Raw genomic sequence first — 20689 nt, 5'->3', positions numbered from 1 at the left:
GTTGACTTTAAAGTTTAAGGTAATTGATATTTCATTACTTTTTATTCAATGCAGCTTTTGTTTCTCTACTTGGTTAAGCCCCAGTGATGCAGTGAGACCCAAAGGTAGCCCCTCAGTAAGGATTTGTGCTTCACTGAGGATTGTGCTGAGTACAATATGCACTGGCCCTGGCGGCTCGTCCACTTTCACCTTTAAAGAGAAAGGAATGCGTGGTGCTATATACAAACTTTGCATGAATTTCGCCTCAGAACACATTCATTGACATCCTCACATCTCTTAACAGATGTTGCTTCAGCCGGTAAAATGAGAGACGTTAATGGACACTGTGGCTGTTTGGTTACCAGTGCAATTTTGTGTCAGACTGCCCTGTAAGTGACTCACCCCTCCCATTCTCCTGTCCTCTCCGTGTATACGGCTCATACCCCAAGGGTTCTGTCTCTGCTTCTGATACCAGCTCCCTCGTTCTGATACACCACAGTGGGTGTATCGGAGGCACAGGGGCGAACTTGAGAGGGATGTTTTTGGGATCGACTGAGGAACAGCAGTATTCCTGTCTCTACCCTTCCTACTGTGCTCTATGCTCCCTTGCTCCCTTGAGGATCTCTGGGCAAAAGAGGGAGCCACTGGATGAATATCTGTTTACTCTCTGGGATTCGAGGGGAGGAAAAAGCTCTTCGTCACTATAAAGTCCTCCGTGATCGCCACACAGGTTTCTCCTCCATTAACGAGCTGCAGTGAGATCTCAGGGCCACAGTCAGGGAAGAAAGAAAGGTGTGCTGTTCTCCCCACACATTCACAACTTAAAAAAAGAAAAAAAAGTTGCCTGTGTTCTTCAAGTGGGTCAAGGGGATAAGGATGCAAAAAAAAGAAGAAATTATTGATGGTGTTACCATGGTGACAGGCTTTGGTAGAGTGCAGTCTCTCCGTATTGTGGCCTCCAAGAAGACTGTGGTGCCCTTCTGTGGTGTAACAATGGCCTCCCTCCCCCCCTTTCCCTTCTTCAGATATATGTCCTTAGTTTTTGTTTTTGATCTAGGTTTGAGTGAAAGTACAGTAAGTACCTGGTCACACAGAATGATTTATTCAGTAGAACCACAAGTAATAAAACATTTGATGCATGTGATTCTCTGGTGAAGAGCAACTCTTGTGTAGTGTAGCTAGCTGTTGTGAGCTACTGAATGGTGAAACAGCCTACGTGATGCGAAAATCTTTGTGTCCATGAGAATAGACTGCATTGCTTTGACCAAACTCGTTAAGTAAGTTTAAGTAAAGAAAAATATCACCAACAATTGAAATTCATTGAGTTTTTTTATTCAAATAGAGTCCTTTTTATTTAAATATATTTTAAATGAAATCTGAAGTAAAATATGTTTGGGTGTCAGTGTTTTGGGCAATACTATCTGATAGTTTTGTTAGTATTATATGCAAATTCTCTAATCCATTTAACTAGCATAACTAGTGTAACTAGTAAGGATTTAAGACTGCTTTCCTAAGAATGAATTTATGAAATTACTTACACACGGCTGTTGCAGTCAGGCCCTGGCTGAAAATGCCGGTGTGTAGAAGTGGCAGATGCAGTGTGAGAAGCACCCTGCCGTTGCTGTGTGAGTGAGATGCAAATCAGCCAGCAGGTGTGTGTGTGTGTGCGCGCCTCTCGCCATCCCCGAACGATTCCTCACACACAAGTCGGTAGAGAGGTGATGTATTAAAGGTATGCAAACGGTGTGGTTGAAGCCCCTCCATTTCATTAGGCTTTGAGGGCAGATCTAGTGACTGATGTATGGTAGTATACTTGGCTTCCCTTGTTTAGTCAGGTTGCACAGGTTAACCTGTGGTAGGACTTGAATAGTGTTATGCTCACACTCACTGGTCTGTGAGTGTTGTTAGCCTGGTCTGACACCGTTGCATTCAGCTTGAAAGGATACACTATTGTTCTTTTGCGCTGGAAGTCGCTCTGGGTATGAGCATCTGCTAAATGCATGTGATGTAATGTAATGTAATGTAATGTAGAATTTCACACAGTGTCACATTGCCTGTCACAGCTGGTGTCAATAGATGCTGGACTTCCCTCTATCCAACCCACTGTCCACGAGTACTCTACCTAAGGAGTGCATTATAATTACAGTTCCTTTGCAAATTAGCCAGCAGATTAGTCTTCTTTCATTCATAGTAGGAAAAGTTCAAGCTTTGGTGAGTCCCATTGCTCATGACTGTTTTGGATTTAGAAAGCTTACTAATTTTATTATTTGCAATCTCAAATTTCCTCTGCCAAAATAAATAAACAAACCTAACTTTCAACATGCTAGCGACGTCCTCCTCCCCACCTAATGGTCCTGTACTCTGCTCCACCGGGGTCATGTTTTGGCCAGGTGTCTGAGTATTTATTTTTCTCGATGACACATAACGCATTTCTGCGGATCCCTTGCTGATTGGGAATAACACTTAAAAGTTCATCTAACTTTCCAAGCCTTCCCTTCCAAAAGCCAGGCCGATATCATTATCCTTGGCCATGCCGCGTGGTCCCGTTCTGCACCGGGGAAAAGAACTCGGCGCAGCCGATTGAGTTACGCACCCTCCACTTCAGGCCTGGCGGGGGCTCTTTTTCCTCTGATGAAGATTTAAAAGCAGACATATTAAAGTTATTAGCACATGTACGTCCTTAGATAAATCATGTTACTGGCTGCGGACCCACATCAGAAGGAGGGGGCGGAGAAAAAGGACACGGTGTCTACAGAAAATGTGCCCTGGATCAGCAGCTCTCGCCTGGGCGCGTCGGTGCTAAGCGCGGTGCCGAGGCTGAGCTCAGTGCCAGGGCATAAATTAACACCGCAGCTGATTGGGGCTGGCAGGGGCCTTTTGCCTATGCGCTGCGTTAGTGCCTTTTACTACACTTTTTTTTTTTCTTATGCTCTGACCTTTTCTGCACTCCAGCAGGATGTGAGATCGCCTGAAGCCTGCTTTGCGCAATTAAGAAACGAAAACACGAGGGTGACAGAGCTGCGTTTTTGTAATGGTTTTCTGTCGTTCTGTGTTAAGGCTGAGGGATGTGGATGTCAGTGATAGCTGACTGGGTTTTACTGTGATGGAAACACGGGTCAGTGTAAACTGTGTCCCCGCTCACTCATTAACCCCTTCAGCTCTGGCTCAGTTCTGACACACACCTTCACCTCCTTCTGTACCTAATGCAACAGGAGAAGCATAATTATAATTTAGGACAATAGGTTTTCTTGTTTTAATTGATTGACCCAATGCTGCAGTAATGCTGTGGTTTTGAATTTTAATTGTTTGACTTGTTCATGTTGGAAAAGAAGTAGTTTGGGCCACATTTTAGGCAGCCTGCCTGTATGAGTTGTATCAATTTACAATTTTCATGTAATGTCACATTAGTCTGGGCCTGGAGAAATAGTAAATCATTGGTGTGTGTTATGTTTGTCTACTTTTAAGTGCATCAGCAATGCTGTACATATGCTGAGAGATGCAAAGGATTTTCTTGAATGTGCAGCAAATGGACATCATTGATTTCAGATGATGTTGCTCTATCATTAGTGAGAGCTTTGTGAATGCCAAAAACTGAACTGTTGTGTTTGTATTCTTGTGGTGTTCACTCAGTAACTAATGCAGCAGAGAGTAAAGACATAAGCACAGAGGTTAATTAAGTATTCTATGCAATTAAATCAGGTGCGCCCAACCATCAAATTAAGTCACTGAGGGCATGACCAGGGTGTCTACTCCCACAAAGAGGAGGTACCTTTTATTTAATTTGGTCCAGCTTTTTTGAGGTCTCATCTCACCCTGATAGTTTTATTTAAAGTGAGAGTAAGAAAAGTGCTGATCTGTTGGAAGCGCTGTCTCCTCTGTGCTGTTTGAATTTCACACATAGTTGGACTGCTTTGTCCTTCGCAGGCCAGGCCCGGACCCCGATGTCCCGTCCCCTGTGTGTGGGGGAAAAACTGTGGCAGGAATGTTAAACTAATTTACGTGCTCATAAAATCTCCACATTACTCCCATGGACACAGTCTTGTGTGTATTTGTAATGGGGGACCCAGAGAGCTCACCCCTCTTTCTGCTGTAAATTAGGAGGCTTTAAGACCTTGGCATTCCCCTCGTCCCACGCCATGCTGGTCCAACTGGCCTCCCATGAGGGTTTACTCCATTCTACTGATAGAGGTCTGATAGTCACACGTTCATAGACATTTCATGGACACGTTATTCGTTTTCTTAGATGAGACCCCCTTGTGATGCTTGGAGCTGGACTATGGTGACACTGGCATGGTGGTTATGGGACTGAACTTGAAACCTGAAGCTTGTGGGTTCGAATGACCTACAGCTGTTTGTGCCCTTTAGGAAGGTGTAAAATCTAAAACCAACTGTATCAAAATATGTTACTGTATGCAAGTGGGACGGGACAAAGATGTCTATTTAGCAGCTTAACATGCAGTGTGTGAGCCTATGATTTCAGCTTGGCTATTTTCAGTAGCTTTCAAAGGCAAGATGTAAGAGATTGTGCAACTCAATAAGTCATGAAAATATACACAGAAAATGTCATCTCTAAGACATCAGGACAAACATTTTAAATATACTACAATCTTATTATTGTACCAGTAGTAGCACTGAGATTTTTTTATTGCGGTGTTAAATTCTCAATTATAATCATACAGTGCCCAGTTCTGAAATATCAACCTGATGATATGTGTGTCATCTGCTATCAAGACCTCTTTTGATGAAAACAAAAGTCTTGCAGTCCAAAGCATTCAGTAAATGAATTCAAACATTTACTGATGCAAGGTGTTCATTCTGATAAAAACAAACGCTTTACACATTTTCAAAAAGCTGGCAGCTGGTTGACAAAATCTATCAGAACGAGTCATATAGGTTTTTATTCATTTGCAGTTTATATTTGTGTTTAACTTCTCATAATTTTCACAAGATCCATGATAGGGGTACATTAGATAAGAGAATTGTCCGTTTCAGCATTGTCCTCATGGCCAGTGTTCTAAACACACTGTTTTTTGTCCTCACACCCTCCCTCTCTTTCTCTCCGGTGCTTCACAGATGGGATGAACTGCATGAACAAGGACCACGGCTGCGCACATATCTGCCGAGAGACGCCCAAGGGGGGCGTAGCCTGCGAGTGCAGACCTGGGTTCGAGCTGGCCAAAAACCAAAGAGACTGCACATGTATGTAATGTTGCGGGAACAGGACAGACAGAAATAATTAAAAAAAAAAAAAGAGAACTGGTTAAAAATTCTTTTTGATTTGCTCTCGAAGCTCAAATACCACTCAGATTAAAACCTTGGAGTGCAATGGGTGACCACAGAAATACCTCACTTCATTGATTCTGGTTTGACTGAACAATGCATGCTGTTCTACGAGTAAGGTGTATTCAGGATTTAACCGCGGGTGAATGCAATTAAACATTTACCCATTCTTACCCATACAGTGTTTTTTGGGGGCAGCAAAATGCGGTTGCATGCTTTTAGTCTATTTGCATAATTACGGCATTTATTGACATTGACACAAAATTGGTACCAAAAATTGCACGTCAGCTCTTAGTTGTGTTAAGCAATGGAATCTCAGTGTCTTTTTTGGAGGCGAAACGCGTTTTTTATTAGTTACACTTTGTTTGGCAACACAGTGTGCTCTGAAAAATGAGTGTGCAATATTGTGAAATCCTCAATTTGTTTATTGTCTCCCTTTATGCAGGGGAAAAAAAAAGAGTTTGATACAAGTATGGTATAATATTTCTCTTTGCCTGGAAAAATGCGTATCCTCAAAGGGCAGTGGTATCTGTGCGATAGGAGTTTTATCATGCATGGAGGTGGTGACCGTATGAACTTCGACTGATGTTTAAACGGGACAGGCTCAGTCCCTCCAGAATTGACATCCTTTCTTCCAAATGCTCCGACTTGTGTAAAGGCACTTGCATAAAGTTTGGAGCAGGACATGTGAAAAGCATGAGTAAGTGTATCTGATTATGTCAGAGGGGCTCCTGCACAGCGTAAGTGAATTAAAGAGCTTGCGGTGCTGTGTCTGTAGCGGACGTCTGGTGAATAGATCGGTACCATGTCAGGGGTGTGGCTTGAACCTCATTCATTCAAGATACCGCCAATTTATTACCCCACACCAAGAGTGACGAGACCTCCAAAAGTCTGTTCACGGGAAGAGACAGGCATGGAAGTAAAGCACGTCCTCAAAGGGAATCGGGAGGTATCAGACTGTGGAGGAGCTTACGTAATCTACTGAGTATTTACATCACATAACATTGTAAGTCACTCCGGATACGAGCTAAATGACAAAGGTCACAAAGTTATCCATTTATACGTCTAGATCTTTACCGAGACAACTGTGGGTTGAGTGACCTTGCCCGAGCATTCCGTAGCAGGTACCTCAGCAGATAATCAAACCGGCAACCTTTAAGTTACGAGTCCGGCTCCTTACCACTGTGCCACACTGCCACCCCTGAAGCAATCTGAAGCAATCAGCCTTGTTTTGTTTCTTTTTGGAGTCAGTTCTTTGCAAGCGTTATACATTCCTAGTTGTTTTGAATGGCTAACACTGAGTAGCGGTACCTGTGTTTTGAGTCCCCCGTGCTTATCGCATGGCCCTTGTGTGTCACCAGTGACGTGTAACTATGGAAACGGGGGCTGCCAGCACACCTGCGATGACACGGACTCTGGGCCTGTGTGCGGCTGCCATCAAAAGTACGCCCTGGCCTCTGACAGCAGGACCTGTATTGGTGAGTGAGAATTACAGGTCATTCCTCTGCCACCTGGAGTACTCCCCTTCAGAAAACCTGAAAGCCTGAAGCCTGAAGCCTAAAGCCTATATGAAGATATATTGCACAGAGAACATTCTGCCTAAGCAAAGGCCATTGGCAGATAGAAGTATATTATTTTCCTCAGGTGCACATTGTGATATCAGATATGAGAGAGATGATAAATGTAGCTACTGTATTATGGGGCCACATGATTAAAACATTGACTCGTAAAGGAGAACCGAGGACAACACAGACGGCCCTCATAGCTGAACGTGTGAGCGTGGATGAGAGTGAGGTATTCCTCTGAACCTTAAGGCCCCATTCCCCAGCCCAGGCCTCCTCTTATTTAAACAGTTTCAACAAAAGAGAGAGAGCGAGGGAGAGAGAGGGAGAGGGAGAGGGAGAGGGAGAAAGTACTACTAAAAACTCACTTCTCAAGGCACCTTAAAGACATAGTGAGCCCGGTTTTATCACTTCTGGCTCACAGAATTCAGTTGTTTATTACACAAAGAAAGAAGCATTTGGAACAGCGACAGGCATCACACAGAGATGTAGTTTAAAAGTTAAGCACCCTCCTTTTTCCAACTCTTAAGTCACAACCGTAGCTCAGCTCCATGTCTAAAGGTATTGGGCACAGACCAGGAGGAGAGAGCCGTGGATGTTGGCTTGCTGCGGGAGATGCAGAACTGTGAGAGTGTTGAACAGTGAGTCATATTAACAATGCCCAACAGTAACATCCCCACTGACTTACAGATGGTCTGTACTGCCCGTGACCATTGCCCCAACATTTAATCAGATGGACAGAATTCAAGCCTATGGTAATGCATAGCACATGTAAAAATGTGCATTCCACATCAGTCCCTCTCCACACACACATACTCACACACGCACACGCACACACACACACACACACACACACAAACACACATACACACGCACACACTCATACATATGTGCACACACAAATACACACGCACACACGGACATACACACACAAAAACCACACACAAACACGCTATTATATACATGCACAAACACATATACACACACGCACACACACACGCACATACACACACACACACACACACACACACACACACACACACTAGGGATTACAGTAAACTCCATTAGCTGGCACAATCCTGGAAGCCATCAAATAACAAGTGTTACTGTGAGAACATCAGATGTGCTGTGGAAAATTAATAATAGAAATGTCTCCAACTTTGAAAAACACATTAATCAACTTCATTACTATGGAAAATCGGCACAGCCAGCGCTACACCCACAGACCCGACGTGAATTATTACCATTGTTTGCAAAAAGGGCATAATTTGTACATGGTCGTCAATATGGCCACATCCGGGCAGTAGCTCCAAAGAGGGAGGAAATGAGTTTGAGTTGCAGAAGACAAATTAGCAGTTCCAGGTAAGTCGTTTTTTCTGATGGTTTTTTTTCTCCTTAGTGTTCAGCTCCAGTACAGTATTTGGCTTGGATATGGGTCTTTGTTTTTCCTCTTTTTGCTGAAGTGTTTCTGGGCGCACACAGAATTTGCCAAATGTGTCTGAGTGTCTTTTAGTAAAGAGACACAGAGATTTAGTGTCTCCCTGAAACAGCTCCTAAATGAAGTTTATTACGCCGAGTTGCAAAATCAAAATCCACTGAAAATGGGTTGGCAACTCCAAGGCGTTTTTTTTTTTTTTTTGATGTTGCTTCTCTTTTTCTTGCAAGTTTTACACCCATTATCCAAAACTGAGAGCTGTTGAAAGCCTTTACTGGTAGATTGGTAAGATGCAATATAAATGTGATGAACTGCATACAAAATGAAATCAACAGGCTGATTATTTGTCTTAGCTAGTTTACTGTGTAGAGGTTAGTGTTTGCAGTAGTATTTAGGCTTTAGTTTTTGTAGTTTAGTGTTTACTGATTATGCTGTGGAGTTCACAGTTTACTGTTTATAGAAAAATGCAGTGAGCAATCATTAATATCATTAAAATCAATAAAGTCTGTTGGATGGTATTCTTGAAATAATAAACAATGTTCTTTGTGATGTCATGTCATTCCTGCCTCACCAGAATAATGGAAGAAGAAACACCTTTTCCTGTTTGAATGACTGTTGCCTTTTGACAAAAATGGCACACAAGCATTTAACATCATGGCCCTCCCATCATTGAGAAAATGATTTTTGGAAAAATGTTTTTTTGTCTCGTTTCCCCCCCCCCCCTTTTCAGCTTTGCAGAGAAGAAAACGGCATTTATGGGAGGCGAGGAGATGAAATGGGCCTCTCCTCAACCTTTTCATCAGATGAGAGGCCCTGTGTGCGTGTGCGTGTGCTTGTGTGTGTGTGTGTGTGCGCGTGTGCGCGCGTGTGCGCGTGCGTGTGCGTGTGCGTGTGTGTGTGTGTGTGTGTGTGTGTGTGTGCGTGCGTGTCTGCGTGCGCGTGTGCGTGTGCGTGTGTGTGTGTGTGCATGCATGTGTGTGTGATGGGAGTGCCATCTCTGCTCTGTGGCTTTCCCACTCTCTGTAGCACCGTCTGTAGGCTCCCTGCTCCTCTCTTTTGCTTTCTGGTGATAGTTCCTGATTGCCTGTCTTGTCTGAGCATTGATGTTAGAATGAAAACAAAGCAAGAAAAAAAATTTATCGGAAAATGACAAATAAAGAAAGCAAAAAAAAAAAAAGCAAGCTTAAAAGGCATTTATGAAATTACTTTATTAGAGCAAACATCTCAATTGCAGCCTGATCGAACCTAGAGCTCCAGACTGAAACAAATTCACAAAGATGCCTCCAACCCCCCCCGAAAAGACAAAAACGCAACAAAAGTGAGCCAATCAGCCCCTCTTTTGACTTCTTTGTGTAGCAACGTAAAAAGCAACTGTACATTGTATGTCTCCCGAGCACACTGGTGCGACACACAGAGACAAAACGAAAGTGCCCCGCCCGTTACTGCACACGCCCCTCCCTCCTCCCCCCCGCCTGCAGTCCTGGGAGCATGCCTCTCTCTAACCTGTCCGTCATGCCATCCTCTGTCCTCCACCTGTCTGTGCTCTAGCCACTGTCACCTCCACTAACTCTCTGCCCTTACTCGCCTGCATGGGGGCAAGCTCTCCTGCGTTCTCATTTTCTTATTTACAGTTTCATCCCTTATATTTTTATTCCCTTTTACTCATAGCAATGCCCTTGTCTCCCTGTTTTAATTGAGCGCGGCTGTTACTGCAGCTATAATTATTATGCAGTTATTGTTAGCGATTCATTTCAATTTCCCTTCCAAGACAATTATTTCCTATGTAATGTATGTTTTTTTTTTTTGCTCACTAAATTCCTCCCCTGCTGGGCTCCATGCAGAGGGCTTTTTGGCTGATTCCTTTAGTTTGCTTTTGAAGAGTCTTGGACTCCCCTCCTCACACCCCCCCCCCTCCTGTCCCACCCTCCTCACGCCCTCACACCTCTCTAAACTGAGACCTCAGCCCCCACACACTTCTAGCTATTAGTTAAAAAGAATTCTCCATTCAATCTTCTGCAGGAAGTTCTGACCTCCTACACCTTCTCTACCAAACCCTTTAAGAGGGGCCTAATGACGGGCTACAAAACTCTAGCTTTGAAGAGGCCTTGAGTGTCTCATTTTCCTTTGCTGAGTCCTGCCTGTCTCTTGCTCCACAGGGGCTTTGCACATCAAAGGCCTGTCCAGCCACTGTGATTAAAAACCCATCTGAACAGAAAGCATTCAAATTACGATTATAGCCTCCTCAACCGCAGCGCGTGAGGTACATGTTCAGACTGCAGCGATCAGGCACTTTGAGGTCCCCTGTACTCCCCCCAACCCCGTTCACAGGCACCCACCGTGGTTCATCACCATTCTAACATCGCTGCTAAGCTGCACATCTGCATGTCGTGGTAACCGGGGCCCTGCCCGTTTTGGAACCTTGTTTCCAGTGTTGACCTTTGAAGCCAGTTGCGATGTGTTCCACAGACAAACAGGCAACCAGCACTGCCCCCAGACTACCCCTTCCTGTTTGCATGGATTTTCTGTTCTCGTTAGTTTCCCTCCCCCAGTTTTTCCTAGTTTTATTTTTCCTTTGACCCCCCCCCCCCCCCCCCCCAATCCCACACCCTACCCCCACTGTTTGTGGCCCTGCTACAACTCCCTTTTTCTGCTCCTCTTTTTCATGTCATCATTGAGTCAATGAGTGTCTGTCTCGTCCCTATGACTCATACCCTCTGTACACACCACTTTGGGCTGACCCCATCCCGCCCCGTCACTCTCTCCTCCTCTCCTTCCTCCTCTTATCATCCACCTGCTTCCTCCCTCCACTCCCACACTCTCGCCGTTTGTCTTGGGCTGTCCTGCGTCTGTCCTTCCATCCTCCTCTTCTGATGAGAGGGAATCATTGTTGAAATGTGGCCAACGACAAACATATCCCCAAATCATGATCTTTTCTCTTTTTTTTTTTTTTTTTTTGGTTGTACTTTTTAAAAAAAAAAGTATACTCCCTTCTCCCTTTTTTCTGTAAATAATTAAAAAAAGATTGATCTGTTCTGGGATTGTTACCATTGGGATTAACACTCTAACGGGGTTTTTATTTTTTGTTTTGTTTTGCTTCTTGGCGGCTTCCTGCTTCTTGGCTTTGGTTTGCACAAACGCCAAGAGAGACTGTCTTGTGCGGGCGGCGGAGGATCGGGCTTCTCATTAACCTACTGCTCCATATTTGTCCCCTTGTCACTTGTGTTTTAGAGAGAGATGAGGCTGCAATTGAGAGCTCTGAGTTCAATGCCACGTCAGTAGCTGATGTGGACAAGCGGGTGAAACGGCGGCTACTCATGGGTAACTCTCTTCTTCCTCTTCCTGTGTGTTGCTATGGCGCTTATGCTGGTTTCCTCCTCCTGTTGTTGTTCTATTTTTATTCTTTTTATTTAAAAAAGGGATCTTAATATCTTTCCTGTTTTCCCCTTAGGGTCACATATTAATGGCATTGTTTCATTGAACAAGTTATAATACAGGTTTTTATAATAAGTTTTTTTGTGGCTCTAAACCCTACTGCAAGCATTCCCTCTCTTTCTGATGTAGAGAGGTGGGTTTCATAAGCCTAGTTTAGTGTTACCAACTTCTGCGTACCTGTGCCAAAGACACTGTTGACAAGATTCCTGACTTAAGTTCTTCAGTGTGAGCTGATCATCTTCTATCACTGTCTCCTGCAATTATCAATACACCAGCAGGATGAAAGCTGAGCGGAGTGAAACATCTTGTCAATAATCTCTTTGGCTACACAGTTGTCTCCAGTCAGTCAGGGAGGCAGATCATTGTTGTACAGTTTGGCCTTTTTTTAAATTTACAATAGACAACTCGGCATTTAACTGTAGTTTACTTTATCCCTCGTAACCCTCTGACCTCCTGTGACCTCACACCTCATCAGTCATGCATCTCGGTGTCCTGAAAGCACAGATGGATATCTGGAGCCACTCACAGTGCACTGAAAGTCTTTTTCAGAGAGGTTGCTTTAGGACTTTCATTGCCCGGGACCGCCACTTGTCATCTAATAGTGGCTTCTTGGCATGTTTGTTTGTTAAATACAATGATTAAAGCATTGATTTTTATCTTAGGAGGTAGCAGCAGCTTCCCACAGGTTCTGGGGGTAATATCAAAAAACAGATTATTTCCGCTGCAGCAAATGATCATCTCTGTATTTGCGCCTGTGAACACTTGTGACAAAAAAAACAGGTGAAATGTGTTGGGGTTTGCTGTGTCACGGGAGACGAGCTGAGATTGGGCCAATGAAATCACACACGGATCACAATTTAACATCAAATCAGCCCCCTGTTGTGATCCCATTCATTCACACTTTTAACTTTCAGATCCCCCTAGCAAACAGTGCTAGAGTGCATCAGGGAGATGCGTTTATATTTACATTTACATTTATTCATTTGGCAGACGCTTTTATCCAAAGCGACTTACAAGTGAGGTACAATACAACACAAGCAAAAAAACCATACAGAGTTAACAATATTAGGAGCACAGCACTTACTGCCTGTCTCTGTAGGCCATCTCCCTTCATGAATCCAATGAGTGTAACCAAAATATGCTGCAGCATCGTGGCCATGGAGTCATGGAGAACAACTGGTGTAACTTTCATTTTCTATGGACACACACACAGAAGAATGCCAGCTCCAAACACCGGAGCAAGGAATTGAATTGGCAACTAAACACCACATATGTATGAAAGGCTGGCAAGTTCTGCTGCTGCAAGGGAAATAATAAATATGTGGATAATTGCCCAATAGCACCGAAAGAGAAACAAAGCATTATAGTACTCTTTAAACAGTAATTTATCGTCAATGTGTTTTATGTAATGTACATTATTGCTATTAAGCTTATTTCTGTGAGTCACAACCATTTTATGACTTTCATCAACCTCTGCTCATTCTCACAGTGTTTGTGACACTGAGTTTCTATTCTAGTGAAATAGTCAGTCAATTAATCAACTTTTATTTGGTACAGTGCTGATTACAGATATTACGATATATTAGTATAATATATATTTATATTTTATATAGTATATTAAAATAGAATAATGTAAGTGAAATTTCCGCTGTCCAAATATGAAGTCAACAAACTATTGCAAGCATGCGCACACACACATACACACACACACACACACACACACATCAGCTCCCTATATGCTCTGTATGAGTGCTGGTCTCCAGATACCTACGAGATGGGTGAACACATGAGTGAATAATGCCCTCCTGACTCACTTTAGAAAGGTATTTGATAAATACCCTCATTCAAAAAGAGCTCTTGCAGTGTAGCATCCACTGTTTCTGATGAAAGCATGAGAAATGGGAACGTAAGGAGAAACTTGAAAACAAAGTCATCAAAGATTATGTGTTTTCTGTGTTTCACTATGCATATACATAAACATTGAAATAAGTAAAATTTAGTTCCATGTTTTCCATCTTTCATAGAGCAAGGTGCTAAGCCTTAGTGAGAGAGCCATATCCTTGCATTTCTGGGCTCAGTACTTTTTTTTTTTTTACACACTAGCCTGATGTGATCAGGGCTTTTCTCTTCTGAAGAAACATGACTAAACTACTAATCATTACTAATTACTAAACCACTGGCTCTCTCTAAACTCCACTAAACTGCATCCTTTGTGATCTTGGAGCCTTTGAGCAGCATTTCTTTTGGTCATCTGTTTCTCAGGTTATATCTATCTTTTTTATTTATTTTAATTTTTTCAAAAAAAGGCCTGGTAATGGTGTCATGCCATCGCCTGCAGTATATATTGTACCGCACTGCTCCCACAGTGGAGACCCAAGTCTGGAATACGCTGTTTGTCTGTCCATTTTTAATGTATTGAAGTGTCTGTGTGTGTGTCTTAACAGGTTTTGTCTTTTCAGCTCCAGATCTTATTTCAGGAGGTCCTGCTACCTATCAGTTGGGATGGGGCGAGGGGGGTGGGTGGGGTGGGGGGGGGTGGTGAAGTAGTGAGAGGGTAGTTGCTTAAGGATGTAACTGGGGAAACCCTGCACTACTTGACCGCTTACTTGTTTCAGCTCTCTGACCTGAAAAAGCTCCTTTACTACACAGTTTCTGACAAAGACCTTCCCATCTACACAACTCTTGACAAACTGTCCCGTCACCTCACCACACCACACCTGTCAAGCTCCCACTTGACACTACCACCCCTGAACAGAGATGCACAGTTTTCAAATGTTGTCCTTGTCTTGGTTGTTTATCAAGAAGAATTATGGCTCATTCTCGTACATTCTCGTCACACTGTGATGCTAGTTGACTTGCTTTTGAAATTGTCTTCCTGTAGACGGAAACCCTTGACCTGATTAAAAAGCCATTTAACTGTTGCTTGTTTTTGCATTAGCCATCTGTCCCATCTACTCATAAAAGCGTAGTAGCATTTTGTGGTACTTTTCCCAAAGCGTGTTTGCTGCATCTGAGTAGTGCTGTTGCAGTTATACATTAGTGTGTGCAGTTTGTCTGGAACAGAGAGGGTCCTTTCTCAGATCTCATCTGGCCAGCAGAACCATGTTAGATTTTACAGACCCTTTTCATGTGAAAACCTCTCCTGTTTTTTGCTTTCAGAGAACTGGCATGGGGTGGTTTTACTAGCAATTAATATTGTAGGAATATCTTTGCTTCTCATTATATAAACGGATCACTTTATTCAGTCATGCACTTTGAGCAAAAAGTACCAGTTTGGACTTGTGGATGAATCAAAGTTACACCATAATAGGCATGTATGAATACGGCATAAACCAGGAAAATATTTGGAGGCAGTTCTTAGCAAGACCATTCAGCTTTCTGTTGGTACCATTTGGTCAGGTGTGTTCCAGCTGTACTTATCATCACAACTGATCTGAGGTCAGTGTTGTAGTACCAGCGCAGCATAAAGGCACACCTGAAAATGTGTAACTGGAGTCTCTGCCCTCAGTCTTATTTAGGTCATGTTTCTCAGGGACATGTTTCATGGGTTGATGAGCAAAGTGCTAATCAATTCGAGAGGTCAAAAGCCACTGACTGAACCAGGCTGTTTGACTAATTTCAATCACTGAAAGGCCTCTTCCTTTGTCACTTCAGTCTGCTGATTCTGAATAGGTCCTCTGATCGCTGTCCCCAGGTTTAATGTTTCGAAGCAATTCAGGAGAAGAGATTTGTTTTCATTTCAACACTTTGAGGAGATTTCAAGGAGATACATTACTCAGTGAGAAGGGGCTCACAAAGAAGCGTTTCAAGGCGATGGTCATTTAACAATTTGGGAATTTAAGGAATTTAGTAAAATAAACCTCCGCGTTCTGAACACATGTGATGGTGGTGTGAAAACCAATTGTGATATATTGACCTTCCCCAAAAAGTCCAAATAAACCATTCATCTTGGCACAGATGTATCTAAGCGGTGTCTCACTGTGGATGCTGTGAGCTACACCAGCCCTCGCTGACAGTTTGTTTAGGAACAAAATATTGAATGACGCATAATTTGTTGTGCAATGGATGAAAATCTCTATAGACATGACTGAAGCCACACGAAAGCTGCAGGAACTTGGCATATGCCCTAATTAGGCCATGTTTTTTTTTCCTGTTTCAGCGTATACTTCCTGTAACGTACGTGTTTTGCAACGATAGTGTACTTGATAGCGAATTTGAGAGATTTTGTCAGTTTCTTTACAGTGAGAGCACTGGCTTCTGAACTGCAGAGGAATTCCGAAAGTTTTAGTTTGGTTTGGTCTCTGATTTGTGTGAATACCTTCCGTTTCCAGCTGCCCTTTGCTCCATCTCAGTTCTTTTGAAAATACATTAGAGCCGTATTGCATAATGTACCTTCTCTAAATGGAGGGAAGCTAAAGAGTGTTTCATCCTGTTTAAGATCCATCATAATTCTGACCTTGATAAGTCACTTTGCAGGTGTTTCATGCTTAAAATACTTTGCTCTCATAGTTCACACATCAGCCACTAACTGAACCCATTGAACCCACACCAGTTTCGCTCCAGATCTTGTGTGAGGGATTGTCTACAGCATTGTCAAAGGTGGTTCTGTCCACATTGCAAAGAAATACAGTACATTTTTATCATTTTGCACCTGTCCCAAGGGTACAGCAGCAGTGCCCCATTGGGGAACTGAACCAGCAACCTTTCAGTTACAAGCCCTGCTTCTTAGCGCTGTGCCACACTGCTGCCAGAAGTTATGGTGTCATGGTGGCCCTTGTTGTTCGCATGCTCTTTTGGGTGTGGCCAGTACTGGCATAGTTTCCCGTAGTACCCTACAAAAGAGAATGTTAATCTAAAAAGTGTAATTACTAACAGCATCCTTACATGTTAGGTTGTATAGACGGTGCTGTGGGGAACATTGCCAGTGAGAAGGAAACATTGAAGAGGGCAGTATAAGAAGCCACAGCTGAGGCAGAGGACATAGAGAGGGATGTAGTCTCTGTAAGACTGAGAGAAGGTCAATGGGGAAGTGTTGCACGGGCATAGACATGTACAGAGATTTGTACTGCATAGTCTTTACATATATGGAAAAATATATGGCAAATCCAATTTGTATTGTAAAGACTGTGTGTGTGTGGAGATGCTGGTGAACAGAGCTGTACTGTCCATGTGGCTGTAGAGATGGATGGGGATTCACTACATGTAGAGAAATGTCAGTGAAGCAGGACTGCTTAAAGCAGTATAGTCATCCTCATTGGTGTGGAAAATATGAGGAACAGAAATACACATTGCACAGTCTGTTTGAGAGAGGTGATACAGTGCTTGAGGAGGGGGAGAAACACCCAGTGTATAAAAGGATGTGCTATTCCTGTGTACAGCGTTGCCTTGGGGGGCAGGGCCAGCTGGTGAGGGAGTGTACAGGGAGAACGTGTTCACTGCATCCTAATGATGGCGTCTTTCGTGTTCATTGTAAATCATCTTGCATAATAGAATCCTAAAAATGACGAGGCCAGTTACTTTGGGTGAGGCTGCCATCCCCTTCAGCGGGAATCTGAGTGGCTATTATGGATAATCTTTTCACTTCTACACCCCATCTAGACCCCTACACCACAGCTTCACATACCGTACTGACTGTTGCATGTAAAATTCTGTGAACCTGATTTATTTAACCTGAATTTACAGGCTGGAACTGCAAATAAATCATTCTAATTGTGGCCCCCACCTCCATTCCCTATTCGTTGCCCTTACAGCGGTTTAGGTGTCCTTCCACTTCAGTCTCGGGTCTAACCACTTGAAATGATGCTCCTTGAGAAATATTCCCATGAGGGCTTTAGAGATACTGTGGAGGAAGTGCAGGCATGTAGCATGACAGCTTCTGCTCATTGGTGGGCTTCTCAGAAGGACAGCCTCTGCTAAGTAGCAGTTTATAGTTCCAGTATTTCTTTACAGTCACAGTCTGTGTGTACAGTGGCTTCTGAAGGTATTCAAAACCCTAAAATGAATTAAATCTATTCTTTTGGTTGTCAGTCTACACACAGTAACCCATAATAACAAAGTAAAACTTTAACAAATTTTTACACATTTATTAAAAATCAAAAACTGAAATATCTGATTTACACAAGTATTTGGACCCTTCATTCAGCACTTTGTAGAAGCACCTTTGTCAACAATCTCAGCGTCGAGCCTTCTTGGGTAAGTCTGTACAAGCTTTGCACTCCTGGATTTGGGATTTGGGTTTGGGTTTCTCCCATCCTTCCTGGCTGATCCTCTGGAGCTCTGTCAGGTTGGATGGAGAGCATCTGTGAGCCGCCATCTCCAGGCCTCTGGATTCAGTCTGCACAGATACAGATACTTCATTCACTAGACTAGGCCTGCACAGTCAGACAGTCAGAATAATTAACTACAGATTAACTACAAAGTTACTGACATATCCTGTTGGGAACGCGAGACCAGAACAACAGCTCTGAAACACTGGCATAGAAAAAACACAGGTCCGTAATCATAAATGTACTGCATTTAGCATGTCTCAGAGGATGTAACAATTTTATACTTATTTCTCAAAGGAAATGCTGTCATCTTTCAGCTCCCCACCTGGATCAGTGCTGTTAAAAATTGCTGTGTTCTTTTTGTGTTCTTGTTTTCTCGTTACCGCCTTTACTCTGGCACTCATTGCGCTGTTTTGAAGTTGGATCTTGTTAGTTGCGGACTCCAAAGAAGAGCGTTTCACATGGAGTATTAGGGTCTCCCCAAAGAATTAAAGCTGATACCTTAAATGAATACATTGTTAGGATCCCAAATAAATAGTAAAAAACTCTACCAGTTTCAGCAGTTTATTCTCTGAAAGGTTTGGCAGTGTTTTTAACCACAAGTGAGTGTCAGTTCACTCTTTCATCCAGGTGATCAGAATCTTCTGCAAGATGTTCAAGAACAAACTGGATTGCTGGCTAAACCAAGATGATCTTTCTGTAGGGCTGCATTCCACCATTTATGATTGTTTTCATTTACATAAGTCAATAAACAGTGGTAGCATCACAATGTAGAAGTTTTTTTTTTCCAAAAAATTCCAGTAGTGATTGTATTGAACAAAAATGATGTACTTGTTCAGTTGTAGTCACATATACTAAGCTAGAAATATTATAAGATTCAGTGTGTCACCATACACACCATGTCATCATTAATATTAAAAAGACTGGATTCTGATCAACCAACATCCTTTTAAATCATGCTGGCAAGAATCATCAACATGAAACAATACATGTGTTATCTGTTGTCTGATATGAAAGCTGTGTATTCAATGGTATATACATGAGGGGTGCAATTTTATCAACTGACCTCAGGAACTCAGAGGGGAGCTAGAACTCACTCAGTATCTAGTTTTATGATTTTTTATGTAATAATGTTGATGTAAAAAATGACTTTGTTTAATCAATTACACTGACATGTGCAAGAATTTTATGCAAGTTAGACCAACTTGTACACCGTTAGGAAAAACCTGTAAAACCTGCTGTGATGAATTTTTGGTGTCAAGCTTGATTCAGACTCTTTATCCTCTCTGTGTTTGTGTATAAAATGCATTAAATTACTGAGCAAAGCTAAGGCAAACGGCACGAAAGGGAACTGGTGGCTCATGCAAAAGATATCATAGCCTTTGGCGAAACATTAACCCCAGAGTAAACCAGTGAGAGTGGGAGGAAAATCACTCTTATACAAAATCAACAGAACAGGGAGAGGGGTAAAAAGTGAGGGGAGCTAGTTTAGGTGCTCTGTGTCCCTTAACTAGCTGGAGCTTTTATAGAATTGTCGATGAGTTTGTGATAGACGCAGTGCAAGTATTTGTTAAATACATTCTTCTTTACAATTTAGAAAGGAGGGAAAATCACATATACAGCTGGGTATGTGGTCAATTCAGTTCAATTAATCACTGTGTTAATTTCATGAACTCTTGAGGGTGCAAGTGGTGTTTTGTTTGGGAATGAAAAGACAAGTCAGCCATCAGTTGGCAAATAGAATGTGAAGAGCTGTAGGTCTGAAAGAGGGCGAAATGCAGGGAGGTCTGCAATGAACAGAGAATGTGAACTGAACTTTGGACAAATGTCTGTGAGTGTGCAGTTCAATGACAGTGTTGGGTGACAGATGCCATGATTGCCGGGCTCTGGAGTAGAACCTGCATCAATCTGGTTTTAAGCCAAGTTACTTAACTACAATGACTCAATTTCTGAGTTTCTAGAAATGTAAGACATGGATTTTGGATAGTGATTAAATATTTTTTAATAGCGCAAACATTAGCAGCTGTGTACTGACATGACGTGAAACCTCCATTGTGTCGAAACTGATGTTCTCTTGATGAACAAGGCAAATTGTACATGCTCCCACTCTGTGCTTTCCTTAATTGATTTTTTTTTTTTTTTTGTTTTACCAGAAATGACATTTAACAAGTCACATCAACTCATCAGCTGTGCCTAACTACATCTAATGAGTTGATGTTGATTGTGCTTCCAGCAAAGTCACCCGAACACACTGTATTACAGCCAGTCATGGATAATCATTCAAACTCACAGCAAAAACAATTAACGAATACCCATAATCCATGTACATTATTTTCTAAAGCCATGCATGTGTGAATAGTGATGTTTATTTTTTAAGTATATCTGTATGTACAGTATTTTTCCTTCATCTTTTAAATATGTAGTATTTTCCTTTAATTGTACATTCACTGATGATGTTGTGTATGTTTTAAAATTCCGAGAGACTTGGGTCACCTGACTACTTGACTATAGAAAGGAGCCCTTCCCTCTGTCAGCACAATGCTGCTTGTAAGGCTATTTTTTGGGGGGAAATTTTTATATATGTGTGATCATTGTACTGGTGGAGAACTTTGCCATGATATGCAATAGGATTCAGTGGAGGAGACAGCAACAGCAGAAATAAGAATGCAAGAAAGAAAAAACAGCCACTGGTATACATAAAATATGTGCAAATATGGATTTTACATGGATTTTAA

The 20689-nt window shown here is 42.4% G+C and overlaps 1 protein-coding gene across 3 annotated transcripts in view; it reads left to right on the top strand.

Annotated features, from left to right (window-relative positions):
- The window catches only part of LOC118770489 (signal peptide, CUB and EGF-like domain-containing protein 1), a 92283-nt gene that overhangs the window by 35145 nt on the left and 36449 nt on the right, over positions 1-20689 (top strand). For 2 of the 3 annotated variants that reach the window (XM_036518204.1, XM_036518203.1), the window contains exons 5-7: positions 5053-5178; positions 6621-6737; positions 11485-11574. In XM_036518204.1, the coding sequence (XP_036374097.1) occupies positions 5053-5178; positions 6621-6737; positions 11485-11574 (333 nt within the window). The remainder of the gene's footprint in view (positions 1-5052; positions 5179-6620; positions 6738-11484; positions 11575-20689) is intronic. The other variant, XM_036518205.1, reaches the window with a different exon arrangement.

The sequence above is a fragment of the Megalops cyprinoides genome, chromosome 23 (assembly GCF_013368585.1).
Source record: "Megalops cyprinoides isolate fMegCyp1 chromosome 23, fMegCyp1.pri, whole genome shotgun sequence".
NCBI classification, from domain to species: Eukaryota; Metazoa; Chordata; class Actinopteri; order Elopiformes; family Megalopidae; genus Megalops; species Megalops cyprinoides.
This window is presented reverse-complemented; position numbering and strand designations above follow the sequence as displayed.